The sequence below is a fragment of the Sinocyclocheilus rhinocerous genome, unplaced genomic scaffold (assembly GCF_001515625.1).
Source record: "Sinocyclocheilus rhinocerous isolate Xijiao unplaced genomic scaffold, SAMN03320098_v1.1 scaffold185, whole genome shotgun sequence".
NCBI lineage: Eukaryota > Metazoa > Chordata > Actinopteri > Cypriniformes > Cyprinidae > Sinocyclocheilus > Sinocyclocheilus rhinocerous.
The window spans coordinates 660179-679873 of record NW_015662163.1 but is presented as its reverse complement, the minus strand read 5'-3'; the positions used below and the strand labels follow the sequence as shown (position 1 = coordinate 679873).

Sequence of the window (19695 nt, the reverse complement as noted above, 5' to 3'; positions counted from 1 at the left end):
CCGTAAAGCAAGAAGAAGAAGAAGACGCCTCACGCGCCTGCTGTTGAGAACACGCTCAAGAGGACGCGCCGCCGCTCAGGACAGTTCGAACAGTTCGGACATTACGTGAATCAGAGGTAAAAAATTATATAAATACTGTTGAGTTTCTTGCACAGACCGATCGTTTTGTGTCTTTACACATCAATGTATCGTCATGAGCCGCAGGGTTTAATTTGGTTTTGTTTGTGTATGTTTTTTTTTTACTCTCAAAGCCGTGATTCCCATTCACCTCCATTATAAGACTGACAGACTGCAACGGTTTGTGTTAAAAATCTTCGTTTGTGTTCTACTGAAGAAACAAAGTCACCTACATCTTGGATGCCCTGGGGGTAAGCAGATAAACATCACATTTTAATTTTTGGGTGAACTATCCCTTTAAGTCAGTAGCGTTGCATCAAAAGGTGAGGGAATTTCATGACATTTTCCAGTCAAAAAGTCCAGTCAATTGTCAATAGTGTAGTGAAGTATACAGCACCCCTCACACAGAAGTCACTTTCAAACCAAGTAGCTTTCTGTCAATTCGCAACTAACTTGAACCAGTGGCAAAATCTGTATGGGGAAAGTTTTTGCTCCTACGTGAAATTCACAATCATATGCATTTCGCCAGCTAAAATTGATAAACACACATGCAATCTAGAGCACACCAGCTTTAACATGATCCGGTTCATCAGAGGATTTATTTACATCATCAGATGTTGAGCTCTGAAATGCTAAAACATAAAAGGACCTTCTGATTATCACTGTATGTTCATGCGGAAGGATTATTCATTGGTTCGTTTTAGCGTGACATGTCAGTGAAGCCCGCATCCACCACAGCTGTTGCATTGGACTCACATCCTATTAGAGCAAATGCCAACCCAGTGTACTGCCCGAGGGCAGCTTGTACTGACAGGAGAGGAGTGTCACATCAGTTGCAAGTGTTTAAAACGCCACTTTGCTAAACTAACTAGCCCTAACTCCCTGCTTTTAGGTCTTTTTTCCAGAGCTTAGGAATCCTTTTGTGTGTATGTCTTGCTAAAACGACCACTTCTTTCGAAGAGGAAGCTTTGCTATCTATCACTATGTCACTTTTTATGACTCTGTTCCTAATAGATACTGTTCACTGCCTATATTTCCCAGGGGTGGCACTAAAAAGAAAGGAATCTTATTTCCTCAACACCACAAACAAAAGCAGCCTGAAGTCTCACTTGTAAATTGATCAGCTGTGCTAAAAGGGGCTTTCTGCTCCACTCTGCACAATAAAAGAGCTTCTCCGCTAGTATTTGCGCTGTGCTGCTATAGAAACCTTGAATCCATAAGTCAACCCACTGGACGAGAGAAACAAGTGCTTCTGTAACACGAGAAGTGGCCAACCGTGTGCTGCTAGAGGAGATTAATCAACCGATTACCAGCACCTGCTTCACACTGTCACCATCACAGCTCTAATGAGAATGCACTGGGTTAAAGCCACTGCATGGACGCGAAACATGAGCAGACAATGTGTGTCTTCTTCAGTGTTTAGTAACCTCAGTGACCGCTCGATATCAGGGCTTGACAGTGTTAGCATTTCACTTGCATTTGCAACTAAAAATATTTAGAAGCAGGGTGTGAATTAAAAAAATGTCCCTCGGTTTTATTAATTTTTAGCTATAAAAAGCTAAAGTATCTAATATTATAGGGATAGTTCACCCAAAAATGACTTTTTTTGCCATTAATTACTCTCCCTCATGTCGTTCCAAGCGTCTTAATTCTGATTTTAAAAGGTCTTAAATTTGGCAATGGAAAAACAGGAATCAAAAACAGCCTAATGCTTTTACATATTAATCTTCAAAAGATTGAACTGAATGAATATTACAATAGAACAGAATTTAAAATAAAAATATTTTGTAACAATACAAGTCTTTACTATCAATTTCTTAATCAATTTAACATATCCTTGCTGAATAAATGTATTAATTTCTTTCAAGAAAGCAACAGAAACATAATAGAATTTCACAATATTACTGTTCTACTGTAATTTTGACCAAATAAATGCCATTTTGATGAGCATAAGAGGCTACTTTAAAAACATAAAAAATCTGACTGATCCCAGACTTTTGAATGGTAGTGTACTGTATATTAATATAGAACTTATTAATATATAAATAAATACATGTATACACTACCATTAAAAAGTTTTACTTAAGATATTAATTATTTTATTCAGGAAGGATGCATTAAATTGATCAAAAGTGATGATAAAAGACATAATATTACCAAGAAATTCTCTAAAAAATTAAGCTGCACAACAACATACATATATAATTTTTTAAAATAAATTTAGGAGTACAGCATCTTGGTGACCTCAGACTTAATCGCTGTCATTGTAAATGCTACTTGAATGGCTCATTTTCAGAGGATTATTAATAAAAGCTGTCTAATTACATTCCAAGAGCATAAATCACCAGAAATATGAAGATCACTAAAATATGTCAAAATTAAATAAATGCAACCCAAGTAATTACTTTTTAACCCTCCATGGACTGATGCAATCATGACGAGTCACTGCCGATAAACCTCTGACAGCTTAAAGGCCTTTCCACACTGAGCGCGAAAAAGCAAAACGAATATCGGACGCAATGATGCAATGGAATAAAACAACAGATTTCTATGGATGCTTTCACATAGGCCGCGAACATTCGCGCACCGAAAATGCGAATGTTTTCTTTCGAACCAGTCCGACAAATCTTTTCAGTTTCGCAAAGCGAAAACACGGGCCATCCAATAAGATTTGAGCTAGGATCACGTGACCGGAGCAGCTGCTGTTGCACAAAAGGGTGAGAATGGTGGCGCTGTTTCGAAAACCAGTGTAAACAAACATCGAAGAAGAGTATCCCGGATAAGAGAAGAGAGTGGATGCTGAGTTCTTGTTATCGTTGGTATTTGAGAACAGATTTATTCTCACATGTTCTTTATATATATTTCTATTAATTGTCCAATGAATTATGTGATCTGTAGAGCACCGTCCGTTTTCTTCCACGTGCGCGAGTGTTATGAGTCAGAGCGCATTCACTCTTGTTCTACACATGAATGCAAATAGACATGATTATGACGATATATGTGTTTTGTATGCAGCTCATAGTATTTTTATAGCAATAAAGGATGTTTATGACAAATATTAGCAGTGTAGCGTTATTAAACATACAAAGAGTGCATGTGTCTGCTTATTAATCAAAATCAACTATAGATCACAACTGGAAGTTATTACAAGCACTCGATGATGGTTTAAAGTGGGTAAGCAAATACATTAATAATTACATACATTTTCAAGTGTAGCTTGATGCTAATTGTACTTCTAATTATATTTTAGGATGTAGCCTCTTCTTGTAAGCATTATAAATAGATTGTTTCTGGTGTAGAACCTTGTTTATCTTCATTTAATGCTGTATATTGAGCAGCGGATGATGTAAAATCCATTTACGAGATACATATCTGAGGAAAAATGCATCGTTGGTCGGCGCCACCTAGTGTGCAGGCGTGAATTAGCAGAAGGCGAACAATCGTTTCGCATTCGGTGTGAAAGCACCATTCGTCGGCGATTCGCCTCGCTTTTTCGCATCGCGCTCAGTGTTGAAAGGCCTTAAGACTGCATTTATACATATTTTCTTGACAGAAACTTTTCTAAAAAGTGAATTGCGCACACGTGGATATTATTTCTCAGATCTGCGTTTCCTCAACAGTAAACAAACTCAACAAGTGTCCATTACTTACGATTTGTCTCTTCTGTGGACATGTTGGCGTCTTTGGGGACTGCTGGCTGGTCGGCGGCGCGGTGATAAAGACTTGCCTCGGGTTCGTTCTTTGATTGGCGACTGAGCACTGGATGACTTGAGGATCTGCAATAAAACCCAGTTGTTTGACTGCGGTCATCCATGCAAGTCAAGGCCGCATCTGAGAAACTGGGAGCACATGACCTACTTTTTACTGTCTAGATGATAAACACATCCCATGTTACAGTCATACAGATGATCTCAAGCTAGCATGCTGGTCTAGCTCTTCATAAACAGCCGAGGACAAATAAAGAATCTCCTGAAGCTGGTTCAGTAAATGAACCAGGGGAAAACATAAATGTTTACTTTAAAATAACACAGAGTATAAAAAAGTGTGATCCATGTAACACCTCCCACAGGAAGTCTGACTTTATTTAGTTCCCACTGAACTAGCTTAGATTTTGAGAGGGACATTAGATCTCTATTCCAAAACCTAAGATATGTCATTTTGGCAAAAATATAAATATAAAATATCAATAATATATTTATGAAAAAAATCAATAATAAAGTAATGACATCTTTTGACATTTTATATAATCAAACATAAATGTAATATTATATTACAATATATTACATTTCAACTGAGTCTATGTATATATTATGGATTCAGTGAGTCATGTTTTAGTTTTGGTTTGTTAACCATAAAACAATTCTCATTATATTTTTTTTTTCCCAGTAATGAGAATTGTTTTATGGTTGACAAACCATGGATGTACATCTGGATGTAATTTTAGTACTTGATTTTAGTTGTGTGTGTGTGTGTATGTGTATATATATATATATATATATATACACACACACACACACACACACTACTAAAATGTGTGTGTATGTCTAAAAGTACTAAAATTACTAAATAAATATAATGCTAAAACTAAAATTAAACCATACTAAAAACTTTATATAGAAACAAAAAAAAAACTAAAACTAAAAAAAACTAAATTTTATATATAAAATAAAATACATTTTATTCAAAATATTAACAAAAAAATAGCATATATCAATGATACTAAAAATAACACTGTATCTTAGAAGGCTATGGACTCACCTTCATCCTCATGTCACGGCCATGCTTCTCCAGCTCTTTGCGCATGTCCTCACGGCCCTGCTTGCAGGCGTTGATCACCAGATAGTTCCACTCAATAGGCTGGAAAACGTGCGGATTGTGGGGCACGTACAGGCCGATTTTGATCTTCTTCATTGTGTGCTGGTAGCGGCGGTACGAGTCCTCAAAATCGAACACCAACTCGCTGAGCGTACGGTAGCTCAGAGATCTGTCCATAAGGTCAGTACGTCGACTCATACCCAGAGTGCCATATCGGCCGTTACAGTAAACGCCCAGCACCACATGATGGAAGTGGTGGCCGGAGAAGTGGGTCTTAAAGCTGATGGGGAACCGTTCCACGGAGGTCAGACCGTTGGTTAGGTAGCTGGCAACACAGAGTCAAGGATTTCACTAATGTTCATTTGTGATGGGTTTAATCATGACAGGTTGGGTGAAATCAGAATAATTTTCAAGTCAAAAAATAGCAGCTGCTCAAGAATGAAGTGATAATTAAATGGCAAATTGATTTTTATCGGTGTTAAGATTCAGGAGGATACCAAAGTGTTTCATGAAAAATACCAAATCCTCTCCAAGGTTTTTAACTTGGTGTGTACTATTGATTTTATTAAAATCCGATCTGTCTTTGAGCTTTCAGTAAGTTTAGTTTTGCTCACTTCCTGAAAATCGATCAGCTAATGACTTACTTTAGGTCAATAAGAAGCTGTCCTTAACAACCAGTTTTTCAATTCAGACTCTATTAAGATATATGACAGTTAACATTTGTGAGTATTTTCAGAATACTATCAGAACCGACACTCTGAATGAAAGCTTAATTGTTTAATTGTACTCTCTTTAAAATAACTGAATCTACAGTAAGTGGTTCTTCTTAACTCAACTTTGGCAATTCAGCATTTACAATTTGTGCTACATGAATGAAATAAATGACAACTTGCATTATGTGGTTTTCTAAGCAATCAGGTGAAATATAAGAAACAATCCCAAAGATTTCCAATGAAGAACTTGAGATCAGAATATTAAAGGGACTCAGAAGCTTGCACCGAAAAGCACCAACAAGAACACCATAGAAATGACCTAGCAATCTCACACTCTAAAGGACTTAGCAGCTAAATAGCAACACCCTAGCAACCATGCATAACACTCTAGCATTGTGGCAACAATGTCTGCATGGGCAAGAACCAACAAGATCACCCAAGCAATGACCTAGCAACTATCCAGAACTCCCTGATGACCACTCAACACACCAAAACCATTCTGAACACCTTAGAAGCTGTTTAGCAACACCCTAGCAAACATCCATTACATTCAAGCATTGTGGAAATAACTTTTACATGGATACCACCAATAAGAACACCCTACCAATAACCTAACAACCACACAACAACAAAAATGTTTGCATGGAAAAGCACCAACAAGAACATCCTTGCATTGACCTAGCAACCACATAACACAGTAAAAACACTCTGAATGGCCAAGAAGTTGCATAGTAACACCCTAGCAACCATCCATAACACTCTAGCAATGACCTAGCACCCACACAGAACTCGCTAGCAACCACATAATGCACTAAACACAATTTGAATGCCTTAGAAGCTGCATGGCAACACCCTAGTAACCACCTATAACACTCTAGTAATTTGGAAAAAAAAACTTTTGCATGGAAAAGCACCAACAAGAACATCTTCGCACTGACCTAGCAACCACATAACACAGTAAAAGCACTCCAAATGGCCAAGAAGTTGCATAGTAACACCCTAGCAACCATCCATAACACTCTAGCAATGTGGCAACAATTTTTGCAAAGAAAACCACCAACAAGAACACTCTAGCAATGACCTAGCAACCACACAGAACTCGCTAGCAACCACATAACACACTAAACCCACTTTGAATGTCTTAAAAGCTGCATGGCAACACCCTAGTAACCACCTATAACACTCTAGTAATGTGGCAACAACTTTTGCATGGAACAGCACCAATAAGAACTCCCTAGCAACCACATAACACACTAAAGCTGCATAGTAACACCCTAGAAACCACCTTTAACACTTTAACACTAAGGCAATGAATCCTAATGTATATAATCCTAATAATGGACAACCAAATAACACACTAAAAAGTCACACAATCTCAAAAAAAAAAATGAAGAAAATGTAGTTTAAAAATACTGACATGACCCAAACAAACTTAGACGCTTATATAAAAAGCCAAACATCTCAAGTCGAACAAAAACCTTCTCTTTCTATGATGTTGCAGCGATGTGATTGAAGTTGGTCAGCAGACACTCGGCTAGACTGGCCTTCCCCTTGGGCTTTTCCTTGTCTCTGCCTGATCTCTTCTGTAGTCTTATGTAAGCGATCAGTGCTCACTGCGGCATGGCCACACATGATGCGGCAGTTGCTGCCATGAGGAGTCACCAGGCTGTGAGTGTATCAGCAGGGTTCACACCAGGACCCATCTCCAACTACGGACAAAAAAAGTCTAGGCTACTATTTGACCTTAATGCCATCAATCACATCAGTAAACTGAGTGGTGTTTCTTTTAGGGTATCCATGATGTAATTAAAGAACTGCAGTACAAACAAAACAAAAAGAGATTAGCATGATTGCTGTTCTCCTTTCTGATGCTAAATTTGAATTCATGTTGCCTTGAGGTTGCTAAAATGAGGAAAAGATGCTTTATTCTTTGCAACCACCCTTTAAATGAATCATTATCGTCACACTTGTCAGTAAACAGTGCGCCTGTGCCGTTTTGCTGTTGGGTACCACACAAGCTGCCAAGTCAGCCAAGAGCACATACCACAGATCTGTTGAGCCATGTGTGTCCAACAACACAACGCAACGTCCTGGAATGGCTTCACTGCTTTGCCATCTGCCTTTCAAACACAATCACCAGTACAATATGCTGGTATTCCATAACACAAGCATATTCATCTATTAATCAAAAACTCCAGTGGTCCACAAACAGTTAGGCTATTCCAAATTAAAACTACAAAAATGGTAAGTGACAGAAGCACTTTCACAGTTATGCAGAGTAAAATGACAACTTTAAACTTTTTTTCCCCCTTGTTTTCTATTAAAATATCTGAAAACGTGATAAATTTACTTGAGAAACGACTTGTTTTCAGAGAACGTCTTCAATAATCTTCAATAAAAAATGTACACTACCATTCAAAAGTTTGGGGTCAGTAAGATTTTTTTTTTATTAATAAATTTATTCAGCAGGGATGCATTAAAATGATCATTAGTTACAGTAAATACTTTTACATTACAACAAAATTCTTTAGTATGTAACCTTTCTGAAAAAAAAATACTATGTATATATATACAGTGGGTACGGAAAGTATTCAGACCCCCTTAAAAAATTTAAGGGGGTCTGAATACTTTCCGTACCCACTGTATATATATATATATATACTGTATATTTGGCTCATGAACAGTAGACTGCAAATTGGTTCATATTAATTGAGGCCTTGGTATCACTAACATCTGCAGAAAAGTTTGGTGAAAATCTTTGCAATTTGTTTAAGTAAAGCAGACATTTTTTACTTAAGAAATTTTTTACACTGGTGAATTATACGTAATAAGACAAAAGACAGTGAGAAAGCAAAGAAGTTACATTTAGATTTTTTTCAAAATGGAGAATTGTTAACTCAGTCCCATTATTCTTTTGTAGTATTTTGAACACAAAACTTTGTTGTTATACGAAGTAAATACAGGCTTATTCAGTAGGTTTTGTTCGTCTGCAGCTCTTTTGAGTTTCCTTCTCTCTCTGTGTATACACATACACACACCCACCCACAAAACCCCCCACCAGTGTTGTAATGAGAAGACACCAGAGGATCACATTACCCATCAGCAGGGCCATGTGATCCTCTCAGCAGCAGTGCCGAGAATTCTTATCTGCAATACACTCATTCCCAAACCTGGGGGATTACTTCTGCTATAGGTTCCAAGCACACTGTGTTTTCATTTTGTTCATTTTGTCTTCATTTGAATATGCAGACAGTCTTTTGATGACTTTATTTCTACCCAAAATTTTGCATGAAGAAGAGAGAAGACCAAACACTTCTCTTTGGGTTGTCCTTGTGATATAATAGCTCTAAAATGCTGACCTTGCATATTTAAGAGTTGAAAAGAATACTGCCCACTCACATAAGCCAAAACAATACATAAAAGCTAAAACTAGTTTTACATCTTTTTTTTTTTTTTTTTGTAAATCCATCATGGACATCTACAGTTGAGAAAATTATTATCAGGATATCTTCTTTTTGATGTTCAGACCCAATTGAAATATTTTGAAAGTTGCTGTAAATGGTTTCTGCGCTACTACCAACACCAAATAGAATTGCACTAGGTAGCTCACCACCCTCAAGCTCACGCCATTGGTTGAGAGCCTCCTCTCAGAATGTTCTAATTGACCCTTCACCGGGAGTTTGATTGACAGGCGATCTGACCAATTATAATGTCGAATCTGCCAGATTAACATTGGTGGACTTTAACTTGAAAAATAGTGTGCAATGATGTCTTTCCGAATGTAACCTGCTCTGTTTTGTCTGGCAGCATGTTGTCAGTGTCCTCTTTGCTCTGCGATTTTTTCATTGTATTTTTCACTGTGTGAAAACATGATGTGTGGCACGAGAGTGGCATGGCTTGTCACACATAGCAACAGTAACGAAGTGGGGCAGTAAGCCCCTCCCCTCAAACGCAGATGAGCCAATGGCAGTTGAGTGGCAGTTGCACGTGAACTGGAACTCGGACATCTTTAGGTTTCAGCGCCATAGAGAAACACTGGAAGCTTTCATCGGTTTGATGGGGTTTATGCTACAAAAAATGGAAAAAACGATGTGCCTGGGGTACTTGTAACACTGATGTTTGAGTCCTCTGGGACTGTAGGAAAGTCCCTTGAGAGCGCTGTAGATTAAAAGACAGGATTTGTACACAAAGATACAAATCTCAAAGTGACGTAAACTGGAACCCTTCATCCTCCCGCTCTCCACTACAAATCTGCACGCAGATGTGCAACTAACGACCCATGAGGTGCTTAACTCAAAGTGAAGTCCACACTGCGGCTTTCGCGAAACACACCGCAATCGGCAAAGCAGATCTCCACAACATTTCTCTGCTACACTTGGCATTTGCACGGACGGAGATGACATTCACCTTGTGTTAACCCTTGGCCTGGATCTGATGAGCTAACTGACACTAATAATTCCTGAAAGAACTCACCCTCCCAGTGGCATAGAATTGCATGGACAGGAAGCTGCGCCTCCCTTCAGGAGAATCTACTACGACTCCTAGTTTCCTAGCAACAGCTACGTAAAAGCTTCGGTTCGGGCTGAGGCGGATCATGAGGGAAGACAGTGATCTGAAGCACATTGCCTTTGATAGATCTCTGCTTAGTCCCTCCATCCCAATTTCAGCAATTGAGAAATCAACAATAAAAATTAAAGTATGGGGCTTTCCCAAGACAAATGAACTGTGCTGTATGTGCTCGATGGTGATAATTACTTTTATGAGAACAGATTTATACTTTAGGGACTGAAGGATGTTCAAGCCTAAAAAAACAACACTAGATTTCTACATTTTCAGAAGAAAGTGTGCGTGCTACCCATATCTATCTTTTTTCTAATGTATGTTATTGTAAATTATTTATCAATGAATGTTTCATTTTTAATTTTTTTTCCCAATTTTTCTTAAAACCTTAATTTTTTCTTAATTCCTTGGTGAATTAAGAGAATGCACTTGATCAATCAGTGTTATTTTAATATTTATGTACACAATTTGAGCATTTATCAAATTTTTTTAGCAATTACTCATAATATTTCTATTTATCTTTCATTTATTTTATTTTCAGTATTAGTTTTAGTTATGTTGGTACTTCAACTTAAACTTATTTCAAATATTAAATTTTTTTCATTTAAGTTTTTCATATAATATTAATATTTTATTTTAGTATTATTTCTATACATAATTATAGTACTTATTTATTTATTTGTATTAGTTTTTTTAATGTTTCTATCATTATTTTATTTTAGTTTTAGTATTTTGGTTTATTTTATTTTTAGTATTTTAGTATTTAGTTTTTTATTTTGGTACTTAAACTTATCTCAAAAGTTTCTCATATAATATTTATATTTCATTTTATTTTTTCAATTAATAAAAACAATTTCTAATAGTTTTAGTTTTGCTAAAGTTGCACAGTTGTCAATAAAGCTAAAGGATACATTCCAAGGATAACTGCTTCAAGGCATTTGATGGGAAGTGATTCTCGTATCATCTCTCTGGCGGTCTCCATCAACCTGGAAAGAGATTAGATTGATGCAATACAGGGTCAATGACTTCTTTTCAATCTAAAATGAACCTTTCATGTTTGGTTATAAGCTCTGTATTTTGTAAAAGGGCACTTTTTTAAATGAATATCACACCTGAAAAACATATTTTTAAAAGAGATTTACCACCAAGAGTGTAAGTGTAAAATAAGAAGGAACAGGAAAAAGACAAGACTAAAAACAGGAAAGACAGGGCAGACAGACAGGATGATGAAAATGCCTCGGCGATGGCATCACTTACCCACTCAGAGGTCTGGTTTTCTTAATCTCAAAGAACTGCGTTCCCGTATGGTTGTATCTGTCAGCAGTTAAGGAGCTACGTGAAGTTTGTACGGCTCATTTAGGAAGCCTTGTTTTCCTGTTTTTTCATTGTGACTCATGCGTGTCAAAATGCACAGCTGCGAACAATATCCTGCTGAACCCTATTTACTCATTACTCTTCACAGACTGCATGGACAGGAAGCTGCGCCTCCCTTCAGGAGAATCTACTACGACTCCTAGTTTCCTAGCAACAGCTACGTAAAAGCTTCGGTTCGGGCTGAGGCGGATCATGAGGGAAGACAGTGATCTGAAGCACATTGCCTTTGATAGATCTCTGCTTAGTCCCTCCATCCCAATTTCAGCAATTGAGAAATCAACAATAAAAATTAAAGTATGGGGCTTTCCCAAGACAAATGAACTGTGCTGTATGTGCTCGATGGTGATAATTACTTTTATGAGAACAGATTTATACTTTAGGGACTGAAGGATGTTCAAGCCTAAAAAAACAACACTAGATTTCTACATTTTCAGAAGAAAGTGTGCGTGCTACCCATATCTATCTTTTTTCTAATGTATGTTATTGTAAATTATTTATCAATGAATGTTTCATTTTTAATTTTTTTTCCCAATTTTTCTTAAAACCTTAATTTTTTCTTAATTCCTTGGTGAATTAAGAGAATGCACTTGATCAATCAGTGTTATTTTAATATTTATGTACACAATTTGAGCATTTATCAAATTTTTTTAGCAATTACTCATAATATTTCTATTTATCTTTCATTTATTTTATTTTCAGTATTAGTTTTAGTTATGTTGGTACTTCAACTTAAACTTATTTCAAATATTAAATTTTTTTCATTTAAGTTTTTCATATAATATTAATATTTTATTTTAGTATTATTTCTATACATAATTATAGTACTTATTTATTTATTTGTATTAGTTTTTTTAATGTTTCTATCATTATTTTATTTTAGTTTTAGTATTTTGGTTTATTTTATTTTTAGTATTTTAGTATTTAGTTTTTTATTTTGGTACTTAAACTTATCTCAAAAGTTTCTCATATAATATTTATATTTCATTTTATTTTTTCAATTAATAAAAACAATTTCTAATAGTTTTAGTTTTGCTAAAGTTGCACAGTTGTCAATAAAGCTAAAGGATACATTCCAAGGATAACTGCTTCAAGGCATTTGATGGGAAGTGATTCTCGTATCATCTCTCTGGCGGTCTCCATCAACCTGGAAAGAGATTAGATTGATGCAATACAGGGTCAATGACTTCTTTTCAATCTAAAATGAACCTTTCATGTTTGGTTATAAGCTCTGTATTTTGTAAAAGGGCACTTTTTTAAATGAATATCACACCTGAAAAACATATTTTTAAAAGAGATTTACCACCAAGAGTGTAAGTGTAAAATAAGAAGGAACAGGAAAAAGACAAGACTAAAAACAGGAAAGACAGGGCAGACAGACAGGATGATGAAAATGCCTCGGCGATGGCATCACTTACCCACTCAGAGGTCTGGTTTTCTTAATCTCAAAGAACTGCGTTCCCGTATGGTTGTATCTGTCAGCAGTTAAGGAGCTACGTGAAGTTTGTACGGCTCATTTAGGAAGCCTTGTTTTCCTGTTTTTTCATTGTGACTCATGCGTGTCAAAATGCACAGCTGCGAACAATATCCTGCTGAACCCTATTTACTCATTACTCTTCACAGACATTGCTGTATTTGTGTGAGAAAATTGCTGAGATGCTGAGATATTAATCGCACACAATGATGAATATAAATATCCACAGAAGCTGAAATAATCTAACCATCAAGTAGTATAGACAATGCAATATCCAAATTCCTCTGCAATGAATGGGTGCCATCAGAATGGGAGTTCAAACAGCACAATAATCCACAAGTAATCCACGTGACTGCAGTCCATCAATTAACAACTTGTGAAGTGAAAAGCCATGTGTTTGTATAAAACAAATCCATAATTAAGGCATTTTAACTTTAAACCGTGGCTGCCAGTAATAAAAGTCCATAAACCAAAATAATGCTTCTTCTAGTGAAAAAATCCATCCCCTGTTGTCCTCTCACGTCAAAAACAACATTAAATCTGTTTTCGCTTGTATATGATTTTGCTTCTGATTCAAACAAGACAACTTTTTTACTGGAAAAAACAATATTATGGATAGATGACTCATATATTAGCAGCAATGATTTGAATTTAAAATGTCTTGATGGATTGTTTAATTCAAACACGCAACTTTTCACTTTACAAGACGTTAATTGATGGACTGGTGTCATGTGGATTATTGTTATGTTTTTATCAGCTGTCACCGAACTCTCATTCTGACGGCACCCATTCACTTTAGAGCATTCATTGGTGAGTAAGTAATGTAAGTTTTAATCTAAATTTCTCAAAATCTGTTCAGATGAAGAAACAAACTTAACTACACCTTGGATAGACTGAGGGTGTATACACTTTCAACAAATGTTCATATTTGGGCAAACTATTCCTTTAATCTATATCAAAGCCACACATTTTCACTGGCAGAAAACTGTAATAATCAGAGTACCAGAAGTATGCAGACCCGTGGCTAATATCACTCTACATTAAAGTGACTGACACTCCAACCAAAAAGGCCCTTTGAGTAAGTCAAGCCGACTGAAAAAATTACACTGAGCGAAAAAGCATAACTGACACTCCAAAGAAATGAGTGCCCATGAATTCATAATGCATCCAGAAGAAACAGAGGTTTAGAAAACATCTGTCAACCTTTTCCAGAGCGAATGGTTTGTGGAGGGTAAAGGATACTGCAAGTTTCTCATGTAGTTCTGGACGGCATGAAGCCAATCAGGCACAGACATTGATGGCTTAAAGTTTGGAACCGATGGCACGGGGTGCTGTGAAAACAGAGAGAATTAGCAAACAATATCCTTCAACTTTCATTCAGCAAGACGCATTAAATTGATCAAAAGTGAAAGACATTTATTATGTCACAAAGGATTTCTATCTCAAACAAATGCTGCTCTTTTGAACATTCTATTCAAAGAATCCTGCAAAAATGTATCATGACTTCTACAAAAATATTAAGCAACAACTGTTTTTGACATTGATAAATATAAGAAATGTTTCTTGTTTATCAAATCAGCATATTAGAATGATTTCTGAAAGATCATGTGACACTGAAGACTAAATTCAGGTTTGTCCAATATTTGTTTGTGCATAGGCCCTATATCTTTATTCTAGTATCGTGTCATAGATGTTATACTGCTAGCTAACTTTTATTTGCTGGGTTTCAGTGGTTCAGATTTCCACTGGATTTGTTGCCATATTAAAAACATCAAGTTGAGTCATCTTGAATTATTTATGTACACTCATAATTCTCCAATGTTAGAATCTGCCTTGGCTAAACTAAACTAAATTGATGTGTGTAATAATGCGTGGTACTTCAGCATGACATAACTAGATGTTATAGATACTAAGAAGTACATATTGCTGCTGCAGGCATACACTGTGATCATGTAGCATTTCATTTGCTCATGTTTCAGTGTTTTTGTCCATATAATGAAAATCAGTGGGGTCTAGTGTTGTTCTGGACACCACTGACTTTCATTGTATATGAACAAAAACAGTTGAAACATTCTTCGAAATATTTTCTGCAGGTAAAAAGACAATCAAACAATTCTGGAGCGACTTGAGGGTGAGTAAATCATGATATTATTTTCATTTTAGGCTGAACTATCCTTTTAAATCTTAAATGAAATGTAGTATAAAGAAAGGGAGGTTGTCACTTATTTTTATCCTGAAGTTGGCAACCTAGTCACAAGGTGACTTTTGTAACCACAAGGAGATTCATCAATCAGATTCTGATGTCTCAATGGAATGAAAAGTCCTTATAATCTATAGAAACAGTGCCTCATTGATCATTTGAAACCCCTACAAGCAATGACACTTCTAACTGCAAAAGGACAGCGAAGAGAATTAGCAATGAACAAAGGTCGTCCTCTCGCACACAAGCCTCCATTCATTAGAAGAAAAGAAGCAATTAATGAAAGCAAGAAAATAGGCTGTCCTCTATCTGAAACAATCTCTTTATTACAACACATTAACAGCATTAACCCAAAGCTTGTCATATAAATGCAGGCAGAATTATGCATTGGGTTTTATTTTCAATAAGAGCACCATGTGTGTTGGTGGCATGCAAGAGCTGCTGGGTCACATGAGGAAATAAGAAATGGAGAAAGGGAATCATCTCCTGTTTCCTCTTTATCTCTCTCTGCCCAGTGCAAGAGAATGAGAGAATTTAGAAAGTCAGGGTAGGACAGTTTTGTCTGTCTGTGCTGACTTCTGGAGCCTTTGAATGCATGATAAAGAAGCACAGAAATGCATTGTACAATATGTCTAAATTCTGCGCCAATGTTATGATGGCAGAATAACAATGCTGTTGTTCGGAGTAGAATAACTTTTGAAAGACAGAGGTGCAAACACACGCCTTCTTTCTCAGCACTTAAATAGAGGCGTTTAGAAACCTGAGGTGTGACAAATGTCACAAGAACTTATAGCCTCATTAAAATGGTGTTGATGGAATGGAACCCAGTGTTTCTTAACTGGCAACCCAACATAGCACCAACATTTTTATCGTATAAAAGTAAACAAAACACCAGTAATATACTGTTTTTACTATATTTTTGATTAAAGAAATGCAGCCTTGGTGAACATAAGAGACTGCTTTCTAACGTTTTCAGCGGTAACTTTTTTATTATCATATCCCGTCCATTACATAAACCCAGCAGTTGAGAACCACTGCTTGAAATTATCACAGCACAGTTATCATTTTACAGCTTGAAAGATCAAAGACAATTTTTAATATAACTCCGACTGGATTCGTCTGAAAGAAGAAAGTCATATACACCTAGGATGACTTGAGGGTGAGTAATTTATGGGCTAATTTTCATTTTTGGGTGAACTAACCCTTCAAGGCTTTCAATTCAGAATTGATTTCCAAAAATGTATCGGAATACAAAATGACACTCTGAATATCGATTCTGACAGTCTGAATTCTCTGAGAGAGGTTTCATTTACATCTACGCTCTACTCCACTGGCTCAACTGGGTCTCTCAAAACCTTAAAGGAGGTCAGCAATAAATAGGCCACAATCCACACTCACAGGGCCATTAGCTGACCTCTGCCCACCCGGGGGACTGTAGCGAAACATGAGACTCACTACTCTAGGTGACGATACAAGCCACCCAGAACATTTGTCCATCTAAGAGATGCAGACTTTTCAGTCGTTACAGGATCAAAGTCATTGCAGAAAACCAACTGGCTGTTCTGAGTTACAGTCACGCAAACTTTGGAAAAATTTTATTTTTGGTACTCAGACAGGTGTGTTGATAGAGGTAAACATGATGCATTTCTAGTTTCAACATTATTTGTTCTTCAGACATTCCTCTTTAAATGGTGTATCAGCTGTATGCAAAGTGACCCACATATGTTTTTTGACCAAATCATACAGGGCCTTAAAAATAGTGGATTAGTAAGTATTATAACACTTAATATTTTGGCTTTATTCTTCACTTATGTATTTACTTCACCATAAATAAAATTATCAAAATCCAAATTTTTAGCTGTGGTTGTCTGGTTGAGATGTGAAGGATTGACCCAAAAACAATTTGATAAAGGCCCAAATACTAGACAAAGCAACAGGAATTATGCAGATTATCCCTAATAACACTCAAAAATGGAGCAAACGCAAATGCTCTAGCAAATGGGTTATATCCAAATACTAAAGCCAAAAGATCATTACCAAAACATTGGCAACATTTCTGCATGCATACACAACAATTTACAACTTACAAATTTACAACAATTTCTTCTCTCGGAAGAGAAGAAATTGTTGAATAAAGTCTTTTGTTTTCTTTGTACACAAAAAATATTCTCGTAGCTTCATAAAATTACAGTTGAACCACTGTTGTCACATGGACTATTTTAACAATGTGTACTTACTACCTTTCTGGGCCTTTAACGTGGTAGTTGCATTGCTGTCTATGCAGGGTCAGAAAGCTCTCGGATTTCAACAAACATATCCTAGTTAGTGTTTTGAAGATGAACAAAGGTCTTAAGGGTTTGGAACGACATAAGGGTGAGAAATAATGTCAGAATTTTAATTTTTGTATAAACTATCCCCTTTATTGTTTTTGAAAGAAGCTTCATATGCTCACCAAGAATGCAACTGATTGATCAAAAAGTAACACTGTAAAATATTATTACAATTTACAATAACTGTTTTTAATATCTTTTAGAATTTTATATATTCCTGTGATAGCAAAGCTTGTTTTTTTAGCATCACATAGTCCTTCAGAAATTATTTTCTTATGCTGATTTGGTGCTTAAGAAACATTATCAGTGTTGAAAACAGTTGTGGTGCATGCTTAATATTTCTGTGGAAGATGCGATACATTATTTTCTTCAATACAAAACAACAGGAATTACAATAATTAAGATTATCCCTAATAGCACTCTAGCAAATGGACTATATCAAAAACCAAACCTAAAATAGCAAGTGCAACTGTGCTATAAATAATAATTAATACTCTATTTAGCTTTTGAATATTGTCTAACTGCACCAAATGGAAAGCGCTGTGGTTTGTTTACATAACTGCAGTGTCCTCAGATCCAAGGTTATCACTGGAGACTCTGATTCTCCATCAGTGTGGCCATTTACAGGTTCACAGTGAGTTCTTTCTCATTGACTGTCACTCTCTGTTTAATGGCTCTAACAGGAATGTCTGGCTTGTGTCACAGCCGTTCGAGTGACTCCTAATCTGGTTGATCTGATGGATTCACTCCACGCACCTGTTCAACACTTGCTGGTGGGGAATGTCCCTTAATAAATCACTTTAACATCTAGGGATCTGACTCAACACTTTCGACCAATCAGACGCCTTTGTTCTGCAAACATCAGCACATATGAGTGTGCAGGAATGCACAATAATGTTAACTAAAACAAAAGAGCTAGTATAAACACACAGCTTGACCTTGCGAATGCTGTCCGTCTGTGCACTGAGGATTACTTAGTCTGTGATTAAGACTCACTTTATCCCCTCCGAGGCCCTTCATTTGCATGCTCTATGAAGCCTGATCAGGTCTGATTGGTTTATGTTTGGAGGTTAGAGCAACATTGTGATAAAGGGACATGGCAGCAACCTTAATCCTAGTGAAAGTTAAGATGTCACATGGCATCATTCCTCATTTAATGTGCATTAACAAAGGCATGTTTCTGCATAGTTGTCATTGGTTGGATCAGATCTCTCATTTGCCTGGTTTGTAATCAAATTATGAGAAGGGACGATGTGACTGTTGGAAAACACATGGATGAGTAAATCCACTCACATGTCACACAGTCTACACTTCCTCTTGGTGGAAACTGGGTCACACAAATGGCAGTTTGTGAGATGCTATTTATATATAAACACTATTCCTGTAAATGTGTCCAAGGTTTCATATATAGGCCAATTTTGAGGTTCAAAAGTTTTTTTGTGTGTGTTTTTGAAAGAAATATTTTATGCTCACTAAGGCTGCATTTAAAAAAAAAAACATTTAATAAACTATTATTACAATTTAAAATATACATTTTCTATTTTAGTATATTTTAAAATGTGATTTATTACTGTGATTGCAAAGCTCAATATTTAGCAGCCATTACACCAGTCTTCAGTGTCACATGATCCTTCAGAAAGCATTCTAATATGCTGATTTACTGCTCAAGAAACATTTATTGTTATTATTATTATCACTGTTGAAAATAGTTGTGCGAACCTGTGAAAAAAACATTTCAGGATTATTTCATGAATAGAGAAATCAAAAGAACAGCATTTATTTGAAATAGAAATCTTTTGCAACATTATAAATGCCATTACTGTCACTTACAATCAATTAAACACATTCTTGCTAAATAAAAGTTCATTTCTTTAAAAAAAAAAAAATAAATGACCCCAAACTTTTAGATAGTACTATGTCAAATATTATTTTGACAAAAAAAAACAGTGATGTATCAGATGGCATTACCTATAAAAAAAATCTTCATATATATACCAAGGTAAAAAAAAAAAAAAGTATTATATTTATAAACTACTGGACTTAAAAGATGTCCAGAAACATGATAATACCATATGACCATTCTGCATTTTTATATCCATTATCCATGTTCTACTG

At 36.1% G+C, this 19695-nt stretch overlaps 1 protein-coding gene across 1 annotated transcript in view; it reads right to left on the bottom strand.

Moving 5' to 3' along the window:
• The window catches only part of LOC107727667 (vasohibin-2-like), a 29913-nt gene that overhangs the window by 9063 nt on the left and 1155 nt on the right, over nucleotides 1–19695 (bottom strand). Inside the window, exons 2-6 of the mRNA XM_016537620.1 lie at nucleotides 14293–14381; nucleotides 12995–13051; nucleotides 12649–12723; nucleotides 4876–5257; nucleotides 3769–3893 (exon numbers count right to left, since the gene is read on the bottom strand). Coding sequence (XP_016393106.1) covers nucleotides 3769–3893; nucleotides 4876–5257; nucleotides 12649–12723; nucleotides 12995–13051; nucleotides 14293–14381 — 728 coding nt within the window. The remainder of the gene's footprint in view (nucleotides 1–3768; nucleotides 3894–4875; nucleotides 5258–12648; nucleotides 12724–12994; nucleotides 13052–14292; nucleotides 14382–19695) is intronic.